The sequence below is a fragment of the Dreissena polymorpha genome, chromosome 9, assembly GCF_020536995.1.
Source record: "Dreissena polymorpha isolate Duluth1 chromosome 9, UMN_Dpol_1.0, whole genome shotgun sequence".
Classification (NCBI taxonomy): domain Eukaryota; kingdom Metazoa; phylum Mollusca; class Bivalvia; order Myida; family Dreissenidae; genus Dreissena; species Dreissena polymorpha.
The window spans coordinates 12,911,091-12,930,630 of NC_068363.1; the positions used below are offsets into that span (position 1 = coordinate 12,911,091).

The window sequence follows — 19,540 nt, forward strand, 5'->3', positions numbered from 1 at the left end:
TATGAACGTGTAATTCGGTTATATTATGTAATACGGTGTTAAGTCGGAGCACCATTCCTTGTATTTCACGATCATTCGATAAATGTCGTTATCTGAATATATGCTATCATAGACTATTTCAACGTCATTGTCTGCATAATGATGTTAATGCTGTTACAATTGAAATGCTGGGACGTGTCCTTGTTTAATACTTAAGTATATACAACGAAGACAAGTTAAAGCCATTCTCAAAGCTCAAATAAATACATTCTCATTTCGCACATGCTGTTTTAAAAAAATATAAGGAAATCAGAATTGCGTTTTGCCACGATGCAGATCGGGAAACTAGTGCACATGAATATCGTTTATAAATAATAAAGGTTTAACCCATTTATGCCTAGTGCTTGAATCCTGCTTAAATATTTCTTACGGAAATTACTTTAAGCAAACAGCGCAGACCTAGATGAGCATGCAGCGTCTCATCTGGGTCTACGCTGTTTGACGAGGCCTTTTCTAGGCGCTAGGCATAACAAATGGGTTAACGGGTGCACCCGTTTCACGCTCAACTTTCGAAATACACTATGGTTTTTACTACAAAAATATTATTGTTTCCTTATGGAGCATCATTATGTTCTAACAAAACAGAGAAAATATTGTTATGTTGACAATTATTGCTAAGTATTGAGCATTTAACAATCTATATTTGCGCGTTTGCCTATAACTCTGTCTCAAATGTTTTACATTAGTAAAGTATCTATTATCTGTTTTCAAGACGCAATGAGATATAATGTAAATCGAATTTATATTTGTTTATTTTTTTCAACATTTGAATGCGTGGAAATAAAAACTACGCCTTAGTAAAATACTTCAATAAAATACCTCATAGGTCAACTGTCCATTACAAAGTTACTTTAAAATCTAATTTGCCATATTAGGAGAGTTATGAGAAGTAGGATTCGGTCTACATCTATGACTACGTGCAAAAGTGTGACATCCGAATAAACACGAATGTTACGAATATTTATTTCTTTACTTTTTGTTATTTTGTGCAAATACCGATATGGTAGCTATATTTGTATGCGCGTATACACGTATCTTTTACACGTAGTACCAGATTAGCATGTGCGTTCCGAACATGATAAGTACAGACTACACTTTCTGCAAAAACTGTTGTTTTTTTGCTAAGAAGTGACTTTGTTTAAAAGAGAAATACTTTAAATGCGTGTAGTATCAGATTAGCCTTTGACTATTACACAGTCTAATCTGGTACGACACTTAACGTAGTACCAGATTAGCCTTTGAATATTACATAGTCTAATCTGGTACGACTCTTAACGTAGTACCAGATTTGCCTTTGACTATCACACAGTATAATCTGGTACGACTCTTAACGTAGTACCAGATTAGCCTTTGACTATCACACAGTCTAATCTGGTACGACTCTTAACGTAGTACCAGATTAGCCTTTGACTATTACACAGTCTAATCTGGTACGACACTTAACGTAGTACCAGATTAGCCTTTGAATATTACACAGTCTAATCTGGTACGACACTTAACGTAGTTCCAGATTAGCCTTTGACGATTACACAGTCTAATCTGGTACGACACTTAACGTAGTACCAAATTAGCCTTTGACTATTACACAGTCTAATCTGGTACGACACTTAACGTAGTACCAGATTAGCCTTTGAATATTACACAGTCTAATCTTGTACGATACTTTACGTAGTACCAGATAAGCCTTTGACTATCACACAGTCTAATCTGGTACGACACTTAACGTAGTACCAGATTAGCCTTTGACTATTACACAGTCTTATCTGGAACGACTCTTTACGCACATGCACAGTCCCAGAGCAAGACCCTTACGGATCATCATCACGTGGTTTGTTGTGGCAGGCTGCAGCCATGTTTGATCGGAGTCATTCAATTTCTGAGCGGAAGTCGAGAGTGCATAACGCGCATTGGCATGTAAACGCATGTTCATGTTACTACAATTTTGACGTCTTGTGTTATCATTTTTAATCAATGCTGTTGTTGTTTTTGTTTTTCAGTTGAACGAGTACTGCCAAGGCGGCATGATGGGAGAGTACCTGTGTATCGGGGACTACATCTGCCTGTATTGCGAGGAGACAGAGGGATATGTCTACAGCGAGCAATCTAGGTACGTTCAGCTGCAGACCTGTAATTGGGACTTCATTTGTTGATATTTGCTGGACAGATTTCATTAAGCATCTCAGCATTATCTTAACTTACGAGAACGAAGGTAGGTATGCAGCCGACGAACCAAGTACCGGTACGTAGTGCTTGGGGTCAGATACCTTAAAGTGTCTTAGTATGGTCCTAACTTATGAAAACGATGGGTAGTTCTTCATCGGACAGTCTAAGTATGTATTGATTTATTTTCCATAACTTAAGAGACAGATGGATATGTGTACAGCGAGCAGTTAATGTACGTAGTGTTGAGTAGGAGCCAGGGCATGTCTATGCTGGGATTCATGTCTATTAACCGTCATTTTATGAGCCTCGTTCTGGGAAATCTGGGTTAAATGCATGTGCGTAAAGTGTCGTCCCAGATAAGCCTGTGCAGTTCGCACAGCCTAACAGGGACGACACTTTCCGTCTTAACTAGATATTATATAAGAAGAGACTCCCTTTAAATGAAAAAGCGAAATATGTCGTCTCTGATAGTGTTTATATATGTAGTTGGGGGCGAAATTTCATGAAACGTCTTATTATTATCATAACTGACGAAAATTATTGATGCGTCTGTAGCGGGCTGTCTAAGTTCGCACTGCTTCGGATCAGAAGTCATAGCGCGCCTTAGTATTGTCCAATTTATGAGACAGATAGATAGGTGCACAGTGAGAAGTCTTGGTACATATTGTCGAGTTGGGGTCTACAAACAGTACATATGGGAAGAGCACGTGTTTGACCTGGCACCCATGTCTATAAACCGTCATTATAGTAACTGTACATATTAAAGTTAGTTTAAGCAGCAATCAATTAAGGTAGGGTCCTGTGTTCATGAAGCAACTCGGTTAAGTCGTTGCTAAGAAGACCAACGATTGTGTATGCAGCAAGAATATAATGATCCTGAAGCATGTTTCTGCCAGGGGTCGGTTTTCATATAGCTATCAATAACAGCCCGGAGGGATTCGTATACAATGAGCAGCCCATATGGATGGAACTTGTCCTTGATAGTGGTCAAATTTTGTAAAGCGTCCTTGTATTAACTTTCTAGACAGAGGGGTACGTGTAATAGTGCCGTAGTAAGTGATTTTACAAGCCATTATTTTTATAAAATCCCTTTATGCCACTAAATACCACTTAATATAACGAAGTAAGATGCAAAAACACTTAGGACTAAGTTTAACCAAACAAACCTGCGGAAACATGCTGAAATCAGTGTGGATGGATCAATAAATATACCAAGAAATATACGATAAACATGAAATTGTGAAAGTTTTCTACTCAAATAACAAACATGTGTGAACGGGTTTATCAATTCATAAAAAGCAAAGTGATGACTAAATCACCGAACTAAAATTGGGCCAAAATAATTATTTCAATTTCTCCAATAAACTTGAATTGGTATATACAAATATCATCAAATCTTGTCATTAACAAAAGCCTTGCTACCCCGCGTGCTACCTTTAAAACGTTGCATGCGATATACCATTTGGTTTGCAATTGCGTATGAGGGCAACTTAGTAATAAAATAACTACTGTGTTATTACTTATAATCCTTTTTAACCGTACCCTTGTAATTAAGGCTTTACATTGCTCTAGTTCCTCTTAAATAAGCTATGCAGGTAAAGAATTTGATGTTTGATGTGTAATAAAACCATAATAAAGAGCATGTGCCCAAGATACATATGTATGTGAATGTATATTTTATGGGGCTGTGATGCATATTTGTATACAAACTGCTTGATAATTGAACTAAGTAAAATAGCGAATCCCTGATTTAAGTTTGCTATTTTCAGTGGCTAACATAAAATATATATGAGCCTAGTTCTATGAAAATGGGGTATAATGCATGTGCGTAAAGAGTCGGCACAGGCTAATCTGGGACGACACTTTCCGCTTAAACTAATGTTTTGCTAAGAAACTTTCTTGAAACGAAAAATATCAGAAAAGCGGAAAGTGTCGTCCTTGATTAGCCTGTGCGGACTGCACAGACCAATCTAGGACGACACTTTCCGCACATGCATGAAACTCCCTTTTCGTAGAGCACGGACCATATATACACACCCAATAAAAAGATACAAAATTAGAACCTTCCCAACGTTTCGTTAATGTGCTCATATCGGTCACGAATATATAATAATTATAATTATGCAGTAATTCTTATATGATGAATAGTTAATATGATAAACTTAGTTTTATATCCAGTAGGGATAAAGATATACATATTTCATAGTAAAAACACTCTTTTATTAATATTTCGCCCAAACGGGCTTTATCAAAGTTTACAAACACGAATTCACTACATAGTTATAACTGTCGTATACACCAATTTACATTTACTTTATTGGTGTATACGACAGTTATAACTATGTAGTGAATTCGTGTTTGTAAACTTTGATAAAGCCCGTTTGGGCGAAATATTAATAAAAGAGTGTTTTTACTATGAAATATGATAAACTTATGCAATACTTTAATTAAAGTCCCGTTCGCGGAATAGATCGTTGTTTTGCATATAAATCGTATAGCGAGAAATAAACTTTACATAAATTCATTGAAATTTTTTATTGAGGTTGACATCGAAAACCTGGTCAAATCGGTTTTGAATGGATACAATAATATATAAATGATCATAAATGCATGCAATAGGCGAAAATCATTGCAGCGTCGCGAGTTATGCAAATTATATCTATATTTAGCTTTCGCTTAACATTATAAGCATATGAAAGATAAATACATAGATTTAGCAAAAACGTAGCGTTGCAACTCAGTTTCCGTCTGTAACAGATGTATTTGCATTTTGTTCTTCCCTTCTCTCCGATAAAATTCGCCTGTATCCGCAATTGTGTTTGTTTAGGTATGAAATAACGTGTCGATAAATGAATATTAATTAGGTCGTTTTCGTACATTACCGTACTCGACTGCAAAATAAAAATCGCTTTAGTGTTTGTTTTCAACCGACTTTAACCGGATTTTCAGTGATATCCTCAATAAAAACACGTTTTCTTACGATTCTGCCCATAAATATCTCCGCGAACGGAGACTTGAACAATCGTAACAATGAAGAAAACAAAAGTAATTTATCACCACGGTGAATAAACATTATCTGCAGGAGATAGTACCTATATTTTCAGTTTGTTGGCTCCATACGAAGACAGGTTAAATGGTAGAAAATGTATCATACAAGTGAAGTTCCCATTACTATACCAATATCACAATAACAACGGAAGATTTATAAACGTTACATTCTTGAGGAGTATTTGTTATACAAACAAAATTACACGTGATATAGCAATTACCTGAGAAAAAAGTATGTTATAATCACCTGACAGACGCCTGAATAATTACGATAATCGGCTGCATCGGCTATAGTGGGCTTATAAATATGCACCAAGCGTTATTGATGTTGCTTCTATAAACAGAAAAGAAATAGGTTTAAGAATAACTCTTTCTTTCTTTTGAAGTTTCCCATTCGTTGGTTAGAAACGTTCGTACAGTCAATCTTGTATTTAAAGACCACTCAAGGGAGTAACCAAAAGTGATCTCTTAATAAAATGGTTTTTAAATAAAAAAGCTATTCTGGAAGAATGCTTACCCTCAATTTTAATCTATATGAAGGATAATCTCTTTTATCCACAATGATTTCAACTTTTATATAAAAAAATGAATATAAACACAATACATAAACAATATTTTACTTATAATGTGTTTTATTTTTCCTCTTATTATAAATTATTATTTATTATAAATGAATTTTTTGTATATATTTATTTGTAAAAACAACATAGACAAGGATTTTGTTTCCTGAGAACAAAGAATTTGGCTAAAAATGTGGAACAGTGTACATATACATGTGTACATCTAAAACTAGAAATGAATGTCAGAAATCAAAACTTATGATATTTTATCACATAATTATAATTTCTCTTTCTGTTTCTATATTGCTTTCTCTGCGTAGAAGAAGTCTTCAATTTTTGTTTGCTTGCTGTGCACTTCGCACCAAACAGCGACAAAAAGCTCCTGCAATTCCATGATGTTTGTTAGCATTTTGTCTTGCCCCATGGTTAGTGCGAATCTTTTCAATTTCTCTACCATATCACATGCTTCATCCATAGTTACAGTTTCATCTGCAGATGTCCCAGTATCCAACGCATCATCTTCATAATTTTAATCAACATTTTCAGATGACTTCAATGACTTCAAAATGTCTGTTGCATTCTCTTCCCATAAGTTTCAGTTTCACACACTGGGGCACACTTATCAATCTCGACAAGATCACTGAAACTAACCCCAAACAACTCATTTGACATTTTCAAGGCTGCCAATGGCACATCATCATCGTCGAATTCAACACTGACCTCATCAATTTTATCATCAGTTTTTTCACTAGCACTGACAACTGGACAATCACTGGGAAACATGGTCATGACGAACCCACATCTGGCGAAACACTTTTGGATCGTTGACACTTCGATGTCTTTCCATGACCCATTGATCCAATAGATCGCATCTAGAATGGATATCTGCTGCAATACATGAGATCCAACCTTGTCATTTCTCTCCATCTAAGTTAGAATGTACTGAAGCTGTCGTTTTCGGTACTTCAGTTTCAGGGTTTGGATGATTCCCTGATCGATTGGCTGGGACAACGACGTTGTGTTTGCCGGAAAGAACACAATTTTCACGTTCTGTAGGTTGATTTTGGGATGGGATTGGGCGTTGTCAAGAAACAGGAGCACTTTTCTACCTTGTCGGCGCATCTTCTGGTCAACGGACGTTAACCACTATTTCATTAAATCTGTGTTCATCCATGCCTTTTTATTGTTTCTGTACACAACAGGAAGTTTCTCTGTCTTGATTTTCCCAAAACACCGTGGCTTTGCAGATTTACCAATGGCAAGAGGTGGCAGCTTCTCCCCTGTCATAGACGCACACAGAGCTACTGTGATCCGCTCTTTGGACCGTTTGCCGCCAGCTAATTCAGTCTCTAGAATTCAGAAATATAAATGTTGAAATGGAAATGGTATTTTAATTTAACTTGGTGTACAATGTTTAATACCTCTCCGATCAAAACACAGATTGGAAATCATAAGATTTTGTACGGTTTGCTCTTTGGACCGTTTACCGCCAGCTTATTCAGTCTAAATGCACAAATAAAAAGAAAAGAAAAGTTCAAATGCAATTTAATTTAAATGGGTCCGATCAAAAACCAGTTACGGAAATTATAAGATATTGTAAGGCTACTTTACCTTTGAAATGATGTATATACTTTTAGGAATATGTGTCTAAGACAGTGTTTGTCTCATATTTTGTGAATGCGATGCAAATTGTTACTTACATTAGTCTAATGAATACATCTTCGACATTATACCGACGATGTCCAATAAAAAAGTTATACTTCGTGTGTATCTGAGATATGACAGTTTCCAAAATACATTATTAATTAATTTACTAGTACAACATAAATTAAGTAGAAACAAGTTATACGTTTCTTATCAGCTGAACAAACGGAGCGTTAATCTCGTTAATAGAAAATGTAAAAAATACTTTATAACCATGCAACATTGCTTTAGGCTTCTTGTACATGTTGGTGTACAATGAATAAGGTACTGAAACATAAATAATAACAGGCTACTGCCATTTCGTTGTGCAATATATCGGGCGAGGCTTAGAATAACAGAACGGATATATTAATCTTCAGGCAATACCTCTGAAATGAATACATAGGATCTGACAAGACTTGTCAGTTTATACCATGCTTTAAATGACGATTTCATGTTTGAGTATGCCAGCTTTTTGTTAGTATAATAAATGCATTATTAAACGCATTCCGTAACGAGTTAAATAAAGTTTTGTCGTAAAAAGGAGTCTTAATATTTTTATCACATGAGCTCCAAAGACAAGAGTTCTCATCTTTACGAAGATATGCTGATAATCCAAATACATTTTAAATTTAACGTTGACATTAAATAAAATAGTTTTATTAATGGGTCATTTAAGGAAAGCGTAACCATTAAAACGCTCAAAGTTTAACATGTTTAGTGTTGGTTGTATTTAACCGGAAACAATGTAAAGCATGACAGAACGAAACTATTAACAGTGATCGGACTAAAAACGTGCTCAATTAAAAATTCATTTTTCTATGTTATAAACCAAAGCCCTTGTATGATAAATGCAAATTCATTTGTTTGAAATAAAAGATGATACAATGACAATTTCCCCTCAGGTACATAATTAACTGTTTTTGACGACCAATTAGATTCGAAATTAGAAATAACTTCTTTATGGCTCGGGTTGGAAGAAAGGGTAATTATTCTCGTTAATCGTATGTATCTGGAACTCGTCATGATAAGCCTATACACGTGGTTTTAATAAACCCAGTAATGTGTTGTAAAGTGGCGAATGTCTATATTTCAGTGCCACCGATAACGGTCTATGCATTTACAACAACCAAGACAGAAATCGGCCAACGAACATACCGAATCAACAAGGTGAGTTTGACCTTGACCGCGTGGTTCAATGTTTAAAATGCCTTCTGATGGTAATTAAATTTAATTCAGCAAAATTACACAATGGTATGATACTCGCCCATTTGAATTATCATTTTTGCTAGTTCATATAGGATTGTAAATAATACGTATTAATAGTAGCAAATAAAACGAAAACAGATATTTTAATGCATGATTTGAAAACATTTTTGTGGACTGTACATTAATATGTACCTCACTGCACTTGTACACCTGTTTACACTTAATAATCTTCTGTATCAGAAATAAGTACCCTAGGAAATTAATATTTCCATGTTCCAATGTTTTAGACAAGCCATATTGAGGTATAATTATTTTATTTGTTTATCTTGCAGTGGTGGTGTTCCAAGTGTGCATTCAGAACCGCTACAAGCTGAACAAAAAGTACCGGAAGTGGCTGTCCACAGTGGCCAACGATGGCGCGGAGTTCAACATTAAATCGGTTCTTGCACAATCGAAGGTCAAGACACTTCAACATTCTGTTTATGTAAATTTTGCCTTATTGTTTAATGATGTGTAATAGAAAATACTTGTATTATGATGTTTTTGATTAATGTCTAATTGTTTGCATATTTCTTTAAATGATAAGAAACATTATGTAACTTACTGGAATGATGTAAACTACTAAAAAGTTTGTACTTTAGTGTATTGTTTTTTCAAACAAGATGTGTTTGCGCTTTTGTTTGTATTTGCAATATTTTTTATAACCCGAATTGATAACAAACGCGTTTATATGATAGCATAGCTCCTTGTAAACTCGCATTAAACAGTGAATCACGTTATACCACGGAAAAAAAGAGCCCCGCTTAATACATATGCGTAAAGTGTCGTCCCGCAATTGCCTGTGCGAGACTAATTTACCACGTTTATTGTATTTTTCGTTTAAATGAAGTCTATTCCATACGAAAATCCAGTAAAAGCGTACAGTGTTGTCCCTGATGAGCATGTGCGGCCCGCCCTCGGTAATCTAGGACGACTCTTTACGCACACGCATTAAGCTCTGTTTTCCCATGGCACGGCTGTATTTATGATGACGTCATGATATACCATTCTTGCAGGCGGCAGCGCAGGCAGAAGACAACGACAATGAGTTGGAGCAGAAACGTCAGCATGGAAAACGTGTCAGATATGGAGAAATAGTCCAGGTGACAAATAACATCTTACCAGTGTTTGAAACAAAGATCTGTCTGAAAAAAAGCATCGTTTTTCACTTACATTTATAGAGTAACTTTAAGCTAGTTGGAAAAATCATTACATTTGTATGGACTATCAACTGAATTTTAATTGTCCTTTTATTCTATGTTTTGATAACCACGTTCAAGTTAAACTAAAAAGTTGAACTTACTGTTTTTCATTAAAAAAAACACAATTTTAATTCGCTTAAATGATAAAACAAAAAAAAGTATAATACTCTACATAGGAATTTCTATATATAAAGAAGTTTGCCCACTATTACGATTAATTACCGTAACTTAACCACTACGTTTATTTCTTCTTGCTTAAATAATTATCTAAAGTATTTACATAACCAGAAAACGAACTTACGATAATAGTAATGGCGTTGTTAAATTACGTTATTAGGTTGAACCAATTACACGTTAACGCATTGCAATATGTTGTTTCATTCCTGCTCCAGTTAAAACACATGTTCACCGGCAAGTTTGTGCACATGAGCACCACACAGACCAGTCAGATAGACAAGAATTACATGAAGGTATGTCGACCAGCGCGTTTCAATTACCAGAAATATAATATACACGATGCTTACCGGTAAATGATTGATGGCCTAATCATATGTTGTCTTTGTTTTATTCAGTAAAGAAGGTTTATATAATAAGGTCTTTGTGCTTTTCATTATTGCATACTTTTTGTAAGATATCTTTTCTAGTTCAACTTTACCTTGGCGGCGCCCGTGATTAACGTCCGTGCTTTAAGTGAATGACTCTCTTTCCTCTTTTAAAAGGGATCGACACTCGTTCATCTTAAAGTAAATTCCACTCTTTATAATCATTTTTATGTCATTTGCTTTAGCCAATCAACTATATTACCGCAAATCAGAAATACGTTCCGCGGTCGGTTGCGTGTTTAGCCGGATAAAAATGCCGGATGTAGTTTGATGTTGGCAGACAAAATAGATACGATTTTTAAAAGTAATTTTATAATATTTACAATGTTTCACTTAAAAACTTTTTCGAAGATTTTCTTTTGTGCATTTTTTTATAAGACCATTTTTAGTGAATGTTTTAAGACCATTTTGGTGAAAAAAACGTTCTAAGACTATGAATTAATTTAGGTCGTGAATAAAAATTCTGTTTTTGGCAAAACTAAATAACGTTTACAATAGGTAATATGTTTTGCAACAGGTCATGATAGTAAGCGTGGGGCAGTGTTAGAGCGCATACGCCTTCGAATCCTGACGAAAACCCAGGTGATTAGCGTGTGGCTTTGATATTAATTAGTGAAAACATCATTTTGAATGATCAATAATCATATTATAACGAAAACTCAACTTTTCTGAAAAAAAAATCACTAGATAACAAGGTATTCAACTCGAATTCACCCGAAAACAGGGTGCATCGCTTTGAACAGCCATTACTTTATCAATATTGCAGCAATTTTTACGTACTCGGTCCTATTTAACGCATTAATTAACGCATTAATTTCTGGAAATGTACATTTCTTGCAATATTTTTACAAATACTGGGTCAACTTTTAAGAAATAAAACGATAAACAACACGCGTGACCCACTTGATACCGACATGATTTCAGACTGAAATCTTCACGGAGAAAAGGGAATTTTCCCTGCAAAGTTCACGGACCTCGATACCATAATTCAATAAAACGTATGAACAAACATTCTTACCGTGCTTGCCGTTGCATTATGCATCAAAACTAACTGTCCAGCGCAGTTTTAGACCTTTGTTTACATACATTTCAACTTACTGACTCTTAAAACACACGAGTGATTTGATTGGTCCAATGCGAAGGTGTTTCTTTACAACTGGAGTTTTCATTCATAAATACTGTCTGATCGCCTTAAAGTCAAGCGAATCGTGTATCGTTTTATTTCTTAAAATTTGACCCAGCATGTGTAGAAATATAACAAGATATATACATTTCCAGAAAGGAAATTCATTTTTCATTTTTGCGTTAAATAAGACCGGGTTCGTGAACAACGCTGCAAAATTGATGACATCATGGCTGTTAAAAGCGATGCATCCTGTTTCCGGGTGATTTCGAGTTGAATACCTTGTTATATATATTTGCTAGTCAAAATATTTTTTTTCTGAAAAGTTTAATTTTCGTTTTAATATCATTATTTATCATTTAAAATGATGTTTTCACTAATTAATAGCATAGCCACACGCTAATCACCTGTGGACGAAAATGGTTTTAATACCGACGACGTCAGTTTTTTCGTTCATTGTTTGTTTACTATAAAAATTAGTTAAGTCTGTTAAAACATTAAATATTATTAAGCAATCATATCAAATGACATTTGAAAAAAGAGCCAAAACAATGCCCATATAAACGTGGATGGGAAAGAGATTTTTTATTTAATTATCGAAGTTCCGATTGTTTCATATGCCATAATTCCAATAAGTTCCAATAAATATGTTCCTAACAATCTTTGCTTATTTTGTATACTCAGAGTTGTTTTTTTACAAAGTGAATCATCGTATTTGATTTCGACAAACTTTTTAAATGTATTTATTTATGGGGAACGTTACTGTTATAGTTTTAACGATTAGAAAATTGTTTTGTTTCTTGCAAAAGAATATCGAGTTTTTTCAGGGCTGTAATATCATTACATTTTGTAACGTTTAAAATTGACCTCGCGCAAGAGAGGGGATCAAATTACAGTATATTGATATTAATCTGCAAATTGTGTTGCATGTTATTCGTACATATTTTAATAATTTGAATAAGGATTAAACACTCCAAAATATAGCATGCATGCAATATTTTGCGCATGTAACCAAGTCGGTATATATAACAACAGCAAGAACAACAACAACACAACAACGAATTGTTTCTTTCTTCTGAAATGAGAATGAAGCGATCATAACAGTATAATGAATATTGACAAACAAATCAATAAAAAAAATCTAGATATAACTTTGACCTTAGCTTCCGAATGAACAGGTCGTTCAGTCTCGTAAATACATGTAGTAAGGATGTAATGATAACGTTTATTAAATCAAGAGAATGCATAAATGTCTATCCAATTAGAAGTAACATTAACTCCGGGCGTAATAAATTATGTTCATTGATTTCGGTAAAATATTGATTTGCCCACGCGTGATGAAAGAAAATAAATAGTGTTACACGTGGCTTTGTAATGCGTGCGTCCGATATTATTTTATTTTCACTTGTGAATTAAAACCGATAACTTACGGAAACCAACAGTGTCTCTTATTTGTTAAATTTATGTTTTCTTATTTAGACGGGGCGATGCAAGTTCGGAGTTATGAACAATAACATTCTTTGTGGTGAATTTAAAATACCAACATGAATTGGAGGTTAACCTTTGCTTCAAGAACTTGTTTATAAAACAATCGCAAACGGCTTTTATCCGGGTCACAAATAACATAAGTGATGTCCAATTAACGGCACACTTCGAACTCACCTTAGGCCACTTCGCTTTGTTTACTTGCTTTGGTATATCGGTCTATTTATCTATCAACTTGGCTCATGCGTTAGCACTTTTCTTCCCCTATGGGTCAGTTCCACCCTGCGCCTCAATCATTCAGTGTGAGGGTATTTGAAATGTGTTTCCCATATTACTCCGCAGGTGTCTCTGCATGATTTCAACGCAAAGAACGCTCAATTCAGGATCCTGCCGCGCTATAAGGTCAAGTCGGAAGGAGAAGTTGTAAGTAATACAGAAAATACATGAATCTCGCTCTTGGAAAACGGGGAATGACGCGTGTGCGTAATGTGTCGTCACAGATTAGCCTGTGCAATCCGAAAAAACTAATCAGGGACGACACTTTGCGACTTAACTGGATTTTCGATACTTTCTTTGAACGAAGAATACCTTAAAAGCTGAAAATGTCGTTCTGATTAGCTTGTGTGAACAGCACAGGCTAATCCGGGACGACACTTTAAGCACATGTGTTAAGCCTTTTTTTCCTAGAGCAAGACTCATAAAGATTTTTATAGCAGAGAAAATATAACGCAAGTCGTTTACCTAGAGCAACTTGAACAGGCTTACCGGCTAGCGCAGTAGTTGTTAAACGCGTTTCTCTTTGGGCGACCCGGTTTTAATCTGCGCTCCCGGCGCATGTTAGCATGGCTGGTGGTCACCATATTGGACAGGGGGCGTTTCGACCGGTTGCTACCGTCTTCCCCCACAAAAAAACGACCACCCACAAATAAATACCTTTCAGTAAAAACTTAATATCTGCAATTAACAGAGATAATTCAAAATCCGCCCTAACTTTTGTGAGTCGAGATTAGTTCATTGTGTACGAGTGCTGGTGCACACTCCGGGTCCTCACATAATGCAGCCTCATCTACTTAATGCACTCCGGGTCCTAACATAATGCAGCCTCATCTACATAATGCACTCCGGGTCCTAACATAATGCAGCCTCATCTACTTAATGCACTCCGGGTCCTAACATAATGCAGCCTCATCTACTTAATGCACTCCGGGTCCTAACATAATGCAGCCTCATCTACTTAATGCACTCCGGGTCCTCACATAATGCAGCCTCATCTACTTAATGCACTCCGGGTCCTCACATAATGCAGCCTCATCTACTTAATGCACTCCGGGTCCTAACATAATGCAGCCTCATCTACTTAATGCACTCCGGGTCCTAACATAATGCAGCCTCATCTACTTAATGCACTCCGGGTCCTAACATAATGCAGCCTCATCTACTTAATACACTCCGGGTCCTCACATAATGCAGCCTCATCTACTTAATGCACTCCGGGTCCTAACATAATGCAGCCTCATCTACTTAATGCACTCCGGGTCCTCACATAATGCAGCCTCATCTACTTAATGCACTCCGGGTCCTAACATAATGCAGCCTCATCTACTTAATGCACTCCGGGTCCTCACATAATGCAGCCTCATCTACTTAATACACTCCGGGTCCTCACATAATGCAGCCTCATCTACTTAATGCACTCCGGGTCCTAACATAATGCAGCCTCATCTACATAATGCACTCCGGGTCCTAACATAATGCAGCCTCATCTACTTAATGCACTCCGGGTCCTAACATAATGCAGCCTCATCTACTTAATGCACTCCGGGTCCTCACATAATGCAGCCTCATCTACTTAATACACTCCGGGTCCTCACATAATGCAGCCTCATCTACTTAATGCACTCCGGGTCCTAACATAATGCAGCCTCATCTACATAATGCACTCCGGGTCCTCACATAATGCAGCCTCATCTACTTAATGCACTCCGGGTCCTCACATAATGCAGCCTCATCTACTTAATGCACTCCGGGTCCTCACATAATGCAGCCTCATCTACTTAATACACTCCGGGTCCTCACATAATGCAGCCTCATCTACTTAATGCACTCCGGGTCCTCACATAATGCAGCCTCATCTACATAATGCACTCCGGGTCCTAACATAATGCAGCCTCATCTACTTAATGCACTCCGGGTCCTAACATAATGCAGCCTCATCTACTTAATGCACTCCGGGTCCTCACATAATGCAGCCTCATCTACTTAATGCACTCCGGGTCCTAACATAATGCAGCCTCATCTACTTAATGCACTCCGGGTCCTCACATAATGCAGCCTCATCTACTTAATGCACTCCGGGTCCTCACATAATGCAGCCTCATCTATTTAATGCACTCCGGGTCCTCACAGTATGCAGCCTCATCTACTTAATGCACTCCGGGTCCTCACATAATGCAGCCTCATCTACTTAATCACCTATAAAATCACGTCGAAAAGCACTCACAGAGAGCGGCTTAATTTGGTCTTTTTATGATTTCTAACTGTCCAAAATAGAAAGTAGATGTTGGTTCACTTATAAAATTCTAATCATCAAAGTATGTCGTCGCTTTAGAGTTTTGCTTTGGTTTTGTATTTAAAAATACTTTTAGCACGCTTTAATTTAATAGGATTTGGTGTAATATTTACGCCTCTTAATCTGTTTGATGTTGCTATACATGTAACATTGTTTGTTTTATGCTTGTTTTAAGATTTTAACGAACCACTTAATACCTCAATCAGGTGCAGTTATATGACCAGATCGTGTTTGAAAGTGTCAAGTCTCCCGGACATTACTTCCATGCCAGCGAGCCACATCAGATCGACTACAAGTCACATGGGTATACAGTACCCCTTCTCCTTTTATGGTGTTATACATTTTATGGCAATATCTTCTTAGCAATAATCCAGTGAGGCTCATCAATACCAGCCTTTATTACGATGTTCCTATATCGCCATTACGCATGCATATCTGAACAAACACACACGAAAACATACATCGTTTTAAAATTCAATGTTAATGACATTTGAGGTAAAAAATATGTACTTCTAAAAAGGTGATTGATAGCATAAGAAAAGAAAAATATGCAGATCGGAGCTTAATATCTTAGCGTTGAGAGTCCAGCCTCTGACAACAAATATATGTGAGCCTTGCTCTGTGAAGGGGGGGTTACTGCATGCGCGTAAAGTGTCGTACCAGATAAGCCGGTGCAGTCGGCTCATGCTAATCAGGTACGATACTTTCCGCCTGAACTTGCTTTTTGCAAAAAAAGATACTTTTTTGAAACATAAAATATCATAAAAGCGGAAAGTGTCGTCCCAGGTTAGCCTGTGCGGACTGCACATGCTCTCCTACGACGACACTTTACGCACATGCATTAAACCCCTTTTTTACACAGCACGGTCTATATCTATTTTCATTATGTTATTGATATCATGAGAAAAGAAAATTATTAACACCATGTTTGTATGAAAACGATCCAGGTCGGAGCTTAATCTTGGCGTTGAGAGGTCTAGCTTCACTCTTATTGGCAGCTTTAGAGAGACTTTAGAACAGGAGAGGTTCGTTAGGGTAAGTTGAGAGGTCTAGCTTCACTCTTATTGGCAGCTTTAGAGAGACTTTAGAACAGAAAAGGTTCGTTAGGGTAAGTGTAAGAGGTCTAGCTTCACTCTTATTGGCAGCTTTAGAGAGACTTTAGAACAGGAGAGGTTCGTAAGGGTAGGTTGAGAGGTCTAGCTTCACTCTTATTGGCAGCTTTAGAGAGACTTTAGAACAGGAGAGGTTCGTTAGGGTAAGTTGAGAGGTCTAGCTTCACTCTTATTGGCAGCTTTAGAGAGACTTTAGAACAGGAGAGGTTCGTTAGGGTAAGTTGAGAGGTCTAGCTTCACTCTTATTGGCAGCTTTAGAGAGACTTTAGAACAGAAGAGGTTCGTTTGGGTAAGTGTAAGAGGTCTAGCTTCACTCTTATTGGCAGCTTTAGAGAGACTTTAGAACAGGAGAGGTTCGTAAGGGTAGGTTGAGAGGTCTAGCTTCACTCTTATTGGCAGCTTTAGAGAGACTTTAGAACAGGAGAGGTTCGTTAGGGTAAGTTGAGAGGTCTAGCTTCACTCTTATTGGCAGCTTTAGAGAGACTTTAGAACAGGAGAGGTTCGTTAGGGTAAGTTGAGAGGTCTAGCTTCACTCTTATTGGCAGCTTTAGAGAGACTTTAGAACAGGGGAGGTTCGTTAGGGTTAGTGGCTTCACTCTTATTGGCAGCTTTAGAGAGACTTTAAAACAGGAGAGGTCTAGCTTCACTCTTATTGGCAGCTTTAGAGAGACTTTAGAACAGGAGAGGTTCGTTAGGGTTAGTTGAGAGGTCTAACTTCACTCTTATTGGCAGCTTTAGGGAGACTTTAGAACAGGAGAGGTTTAGCTTCACTCTTATTGGCAGCTTTAGAGAGACTTTAGAACAGGAGAGGTCTAGCTTCACTCTTATTGGCAGATTTAGAGAGACTTTAGAACAGGAGAGGTTTAGCTTCACTCTTATTGGCAGCTTTAGAGAGACTTTAGAACAGGAGAGGTTCGTTAGGGTAAGTAGCTTCACTCTTATTGGCAGCTTTAGAGAGACTTTAGAACAGGAGAGGTCTAGCTTCACTCTTATTGGCAGCTTTAGAGAGACTTTAGAACAGGAGAGGTCTAGCTTCACTCTTATTGGCAGCTTTAGAGAGACTTTAGAACAGGAGAGGTCTAGCTTCACTCTTATTGGCAGCTTTAGAGAGACTTTAGAACAGGAGAGGTCTAGCTTCACTCTTATTGGCAGCTTTAGAGAGACTTTAGAACAGGAGAGGTTCGTAAGGGTAGGTTGAGAGGTCTAGCTTCACTCTTATTGGCAGCTTTAGAGAGACTTTAGAACAGGAGAGGTTCGTTAGGGTAAGTTGAGAGGTCTAGCTTCACTCTTATTGGCAGCTTTAGAGAGACTTTAGAACAGGAGAGGTTCGTTAGGGTAAGTTGAGAGGTCTAGCTTCACTCTTATTGGCAGCTTTAGAGAGACTTTAGAACAGAAGAGGTTCGTTTGGGTAAGTGTAAGAGGTCTAGCTTCACTCTTATTGGCAGCTTTAGAGAGACTTTAGAACAGGAGAGGTTCGTAAGGGTAGGTTGAGAGGTCTAGCTTCACTCTTATTGGCAGCTTTAGAGAGACTTTAGAACAGGAGAGGTTCGTTAGGGTAAGTTGAGAGGTCTAGCTTCACTCTTATTGGCAGCTTTAGAGAGACTTTAGAACAGGAGAGGTTCGTTAGGGTAAGTTGAGAGGTCTAGCTTCACTCTTATTGGCAGCTTTAGAGAGACTTTAGAACAGGGGAGGTTCGTTAGGGTTAGTGGCTTCACTCTTATTGGCAGCTTTAGAGAGACTTTAAAACAGGAGAGGTCTAACTTCACTCTTATTGGCAGCTTTAGGGAGACTTTAGAACAGGAGAGGTTTAGCTTCACTCTTATTGGCAGCTTTAGAGAGACTTTAGAACAGGAGAGGTCTAGCTTCACTCTTATTGGCAGCTTTAGAGAGACTTTAGAACAGGAGAGGTCTAGCTTCACTCTTATTGGCAGATTTAGAGAGACTTTAGAACAGGAGAGGTTTAGCTTCACTCTTATTGGCAGCTTTAGAGAGACTTTAGAACAGGAGAGGTTCGTTAGGGTAAGTAGCTTCACTCTTATTGGCAGCTTTAGAGAGACTTTAGAACAGGAGAGGTCTAGCTTCACTCTTATTGGCAGCTTTAGAGAGACTTTAGAACAGGAGAGGTCTAGCTTCACTCTTATTGGCAGCTTTAGAGAGACTTTAGAACAGGAGAGGTCTAGCTTCACTCTTATTGGCAGCTTTAGAGAGACTTTAGAACAGGAGAGGTCTAGCTTCACTCTTTTTGGCAGCTTTAGAGAGACTTTAGAACAGGAGAGGTCTAGCTTCACTCTTATTGACAGCTTTAGAGAGACTTTAGAACAGGAGAGGTTTAGCTTCACTCTTATTGGCAGCTTTAGAGAGACTTTAGAACAGGGGAGGTTCGTTAGGGTTAGTGGCTTCACTCTTATTGGCAGCTTTAGAGAGACTTTAAAACAGGAGAGGTCTAGCTTCACTCTTATTGGCAGCTTTAGAGAGACTTTAGAACAGGAGAGGTTCGTTAGGGTTAGTGAGAGGTCTAACTTCACTCTTATTGGCAGCTTTAGAGAGACTTTAGAACAGGAGAGGTCTAGCTTCACTCTTATTGGCAGCTTTAGAGAGACTTTAGAACAGGAGAGGTTTAGCTTCACTCTTATTGGCAGCTTTAGAGAGACTTTAGAACAGGAGAGGTCTAGCTTCACTCTTATTGGCAGCTTTAGAGAGACTTTA

General features: G+C 37.4%; 1 protein-coding gene across 1 annotated transcript in view; it reads left to right on the top strand.

Moving 5' to 3' along the window:
• Positions 1-2,040: 2,040 nt before the first annotated feature.
• Positions 2,041-19,540, top strand: part of LOC127845039 (inositol 1,4,5-trisphosphate receptor type 3-like) — an 89,362-nt gene continuing 71,862 nt past the window's right edge. Inside the window, exons 1-8 of the mRNA XM_052375659.1 lie at positions 2,041-2,146; positions 8,590-8,663; positions 9,035-9,159; positions 9,758-9,844; positions 10,336-10,413; positions 13,496-13,576; positions 15,929-16,026; positions 16,670-16,757. Of these exons, the coding sequence (XP_052231619.1) occupies positions 2,061-2,146; positions 8,590-8,663; positions 9,035-9,159; positions 9,758-9,844; positions 10,336-10,413; positions 13,496-13,576; positions 15,929-16,026; positions 16,670-16,757 (717 nt within the window). The 5' untranslated portion in view covers positions 2,041-2,060. The remainder of the gene's footprint in view (positions 2,147-8,589; positions 8,664-9,034; positions 9,160-9,757; positions 9,845-10,335; positions 10,414-13,495; positions 13,577-15,928; positions 16,027-16,669; positions 16,758-19,540) is intronic.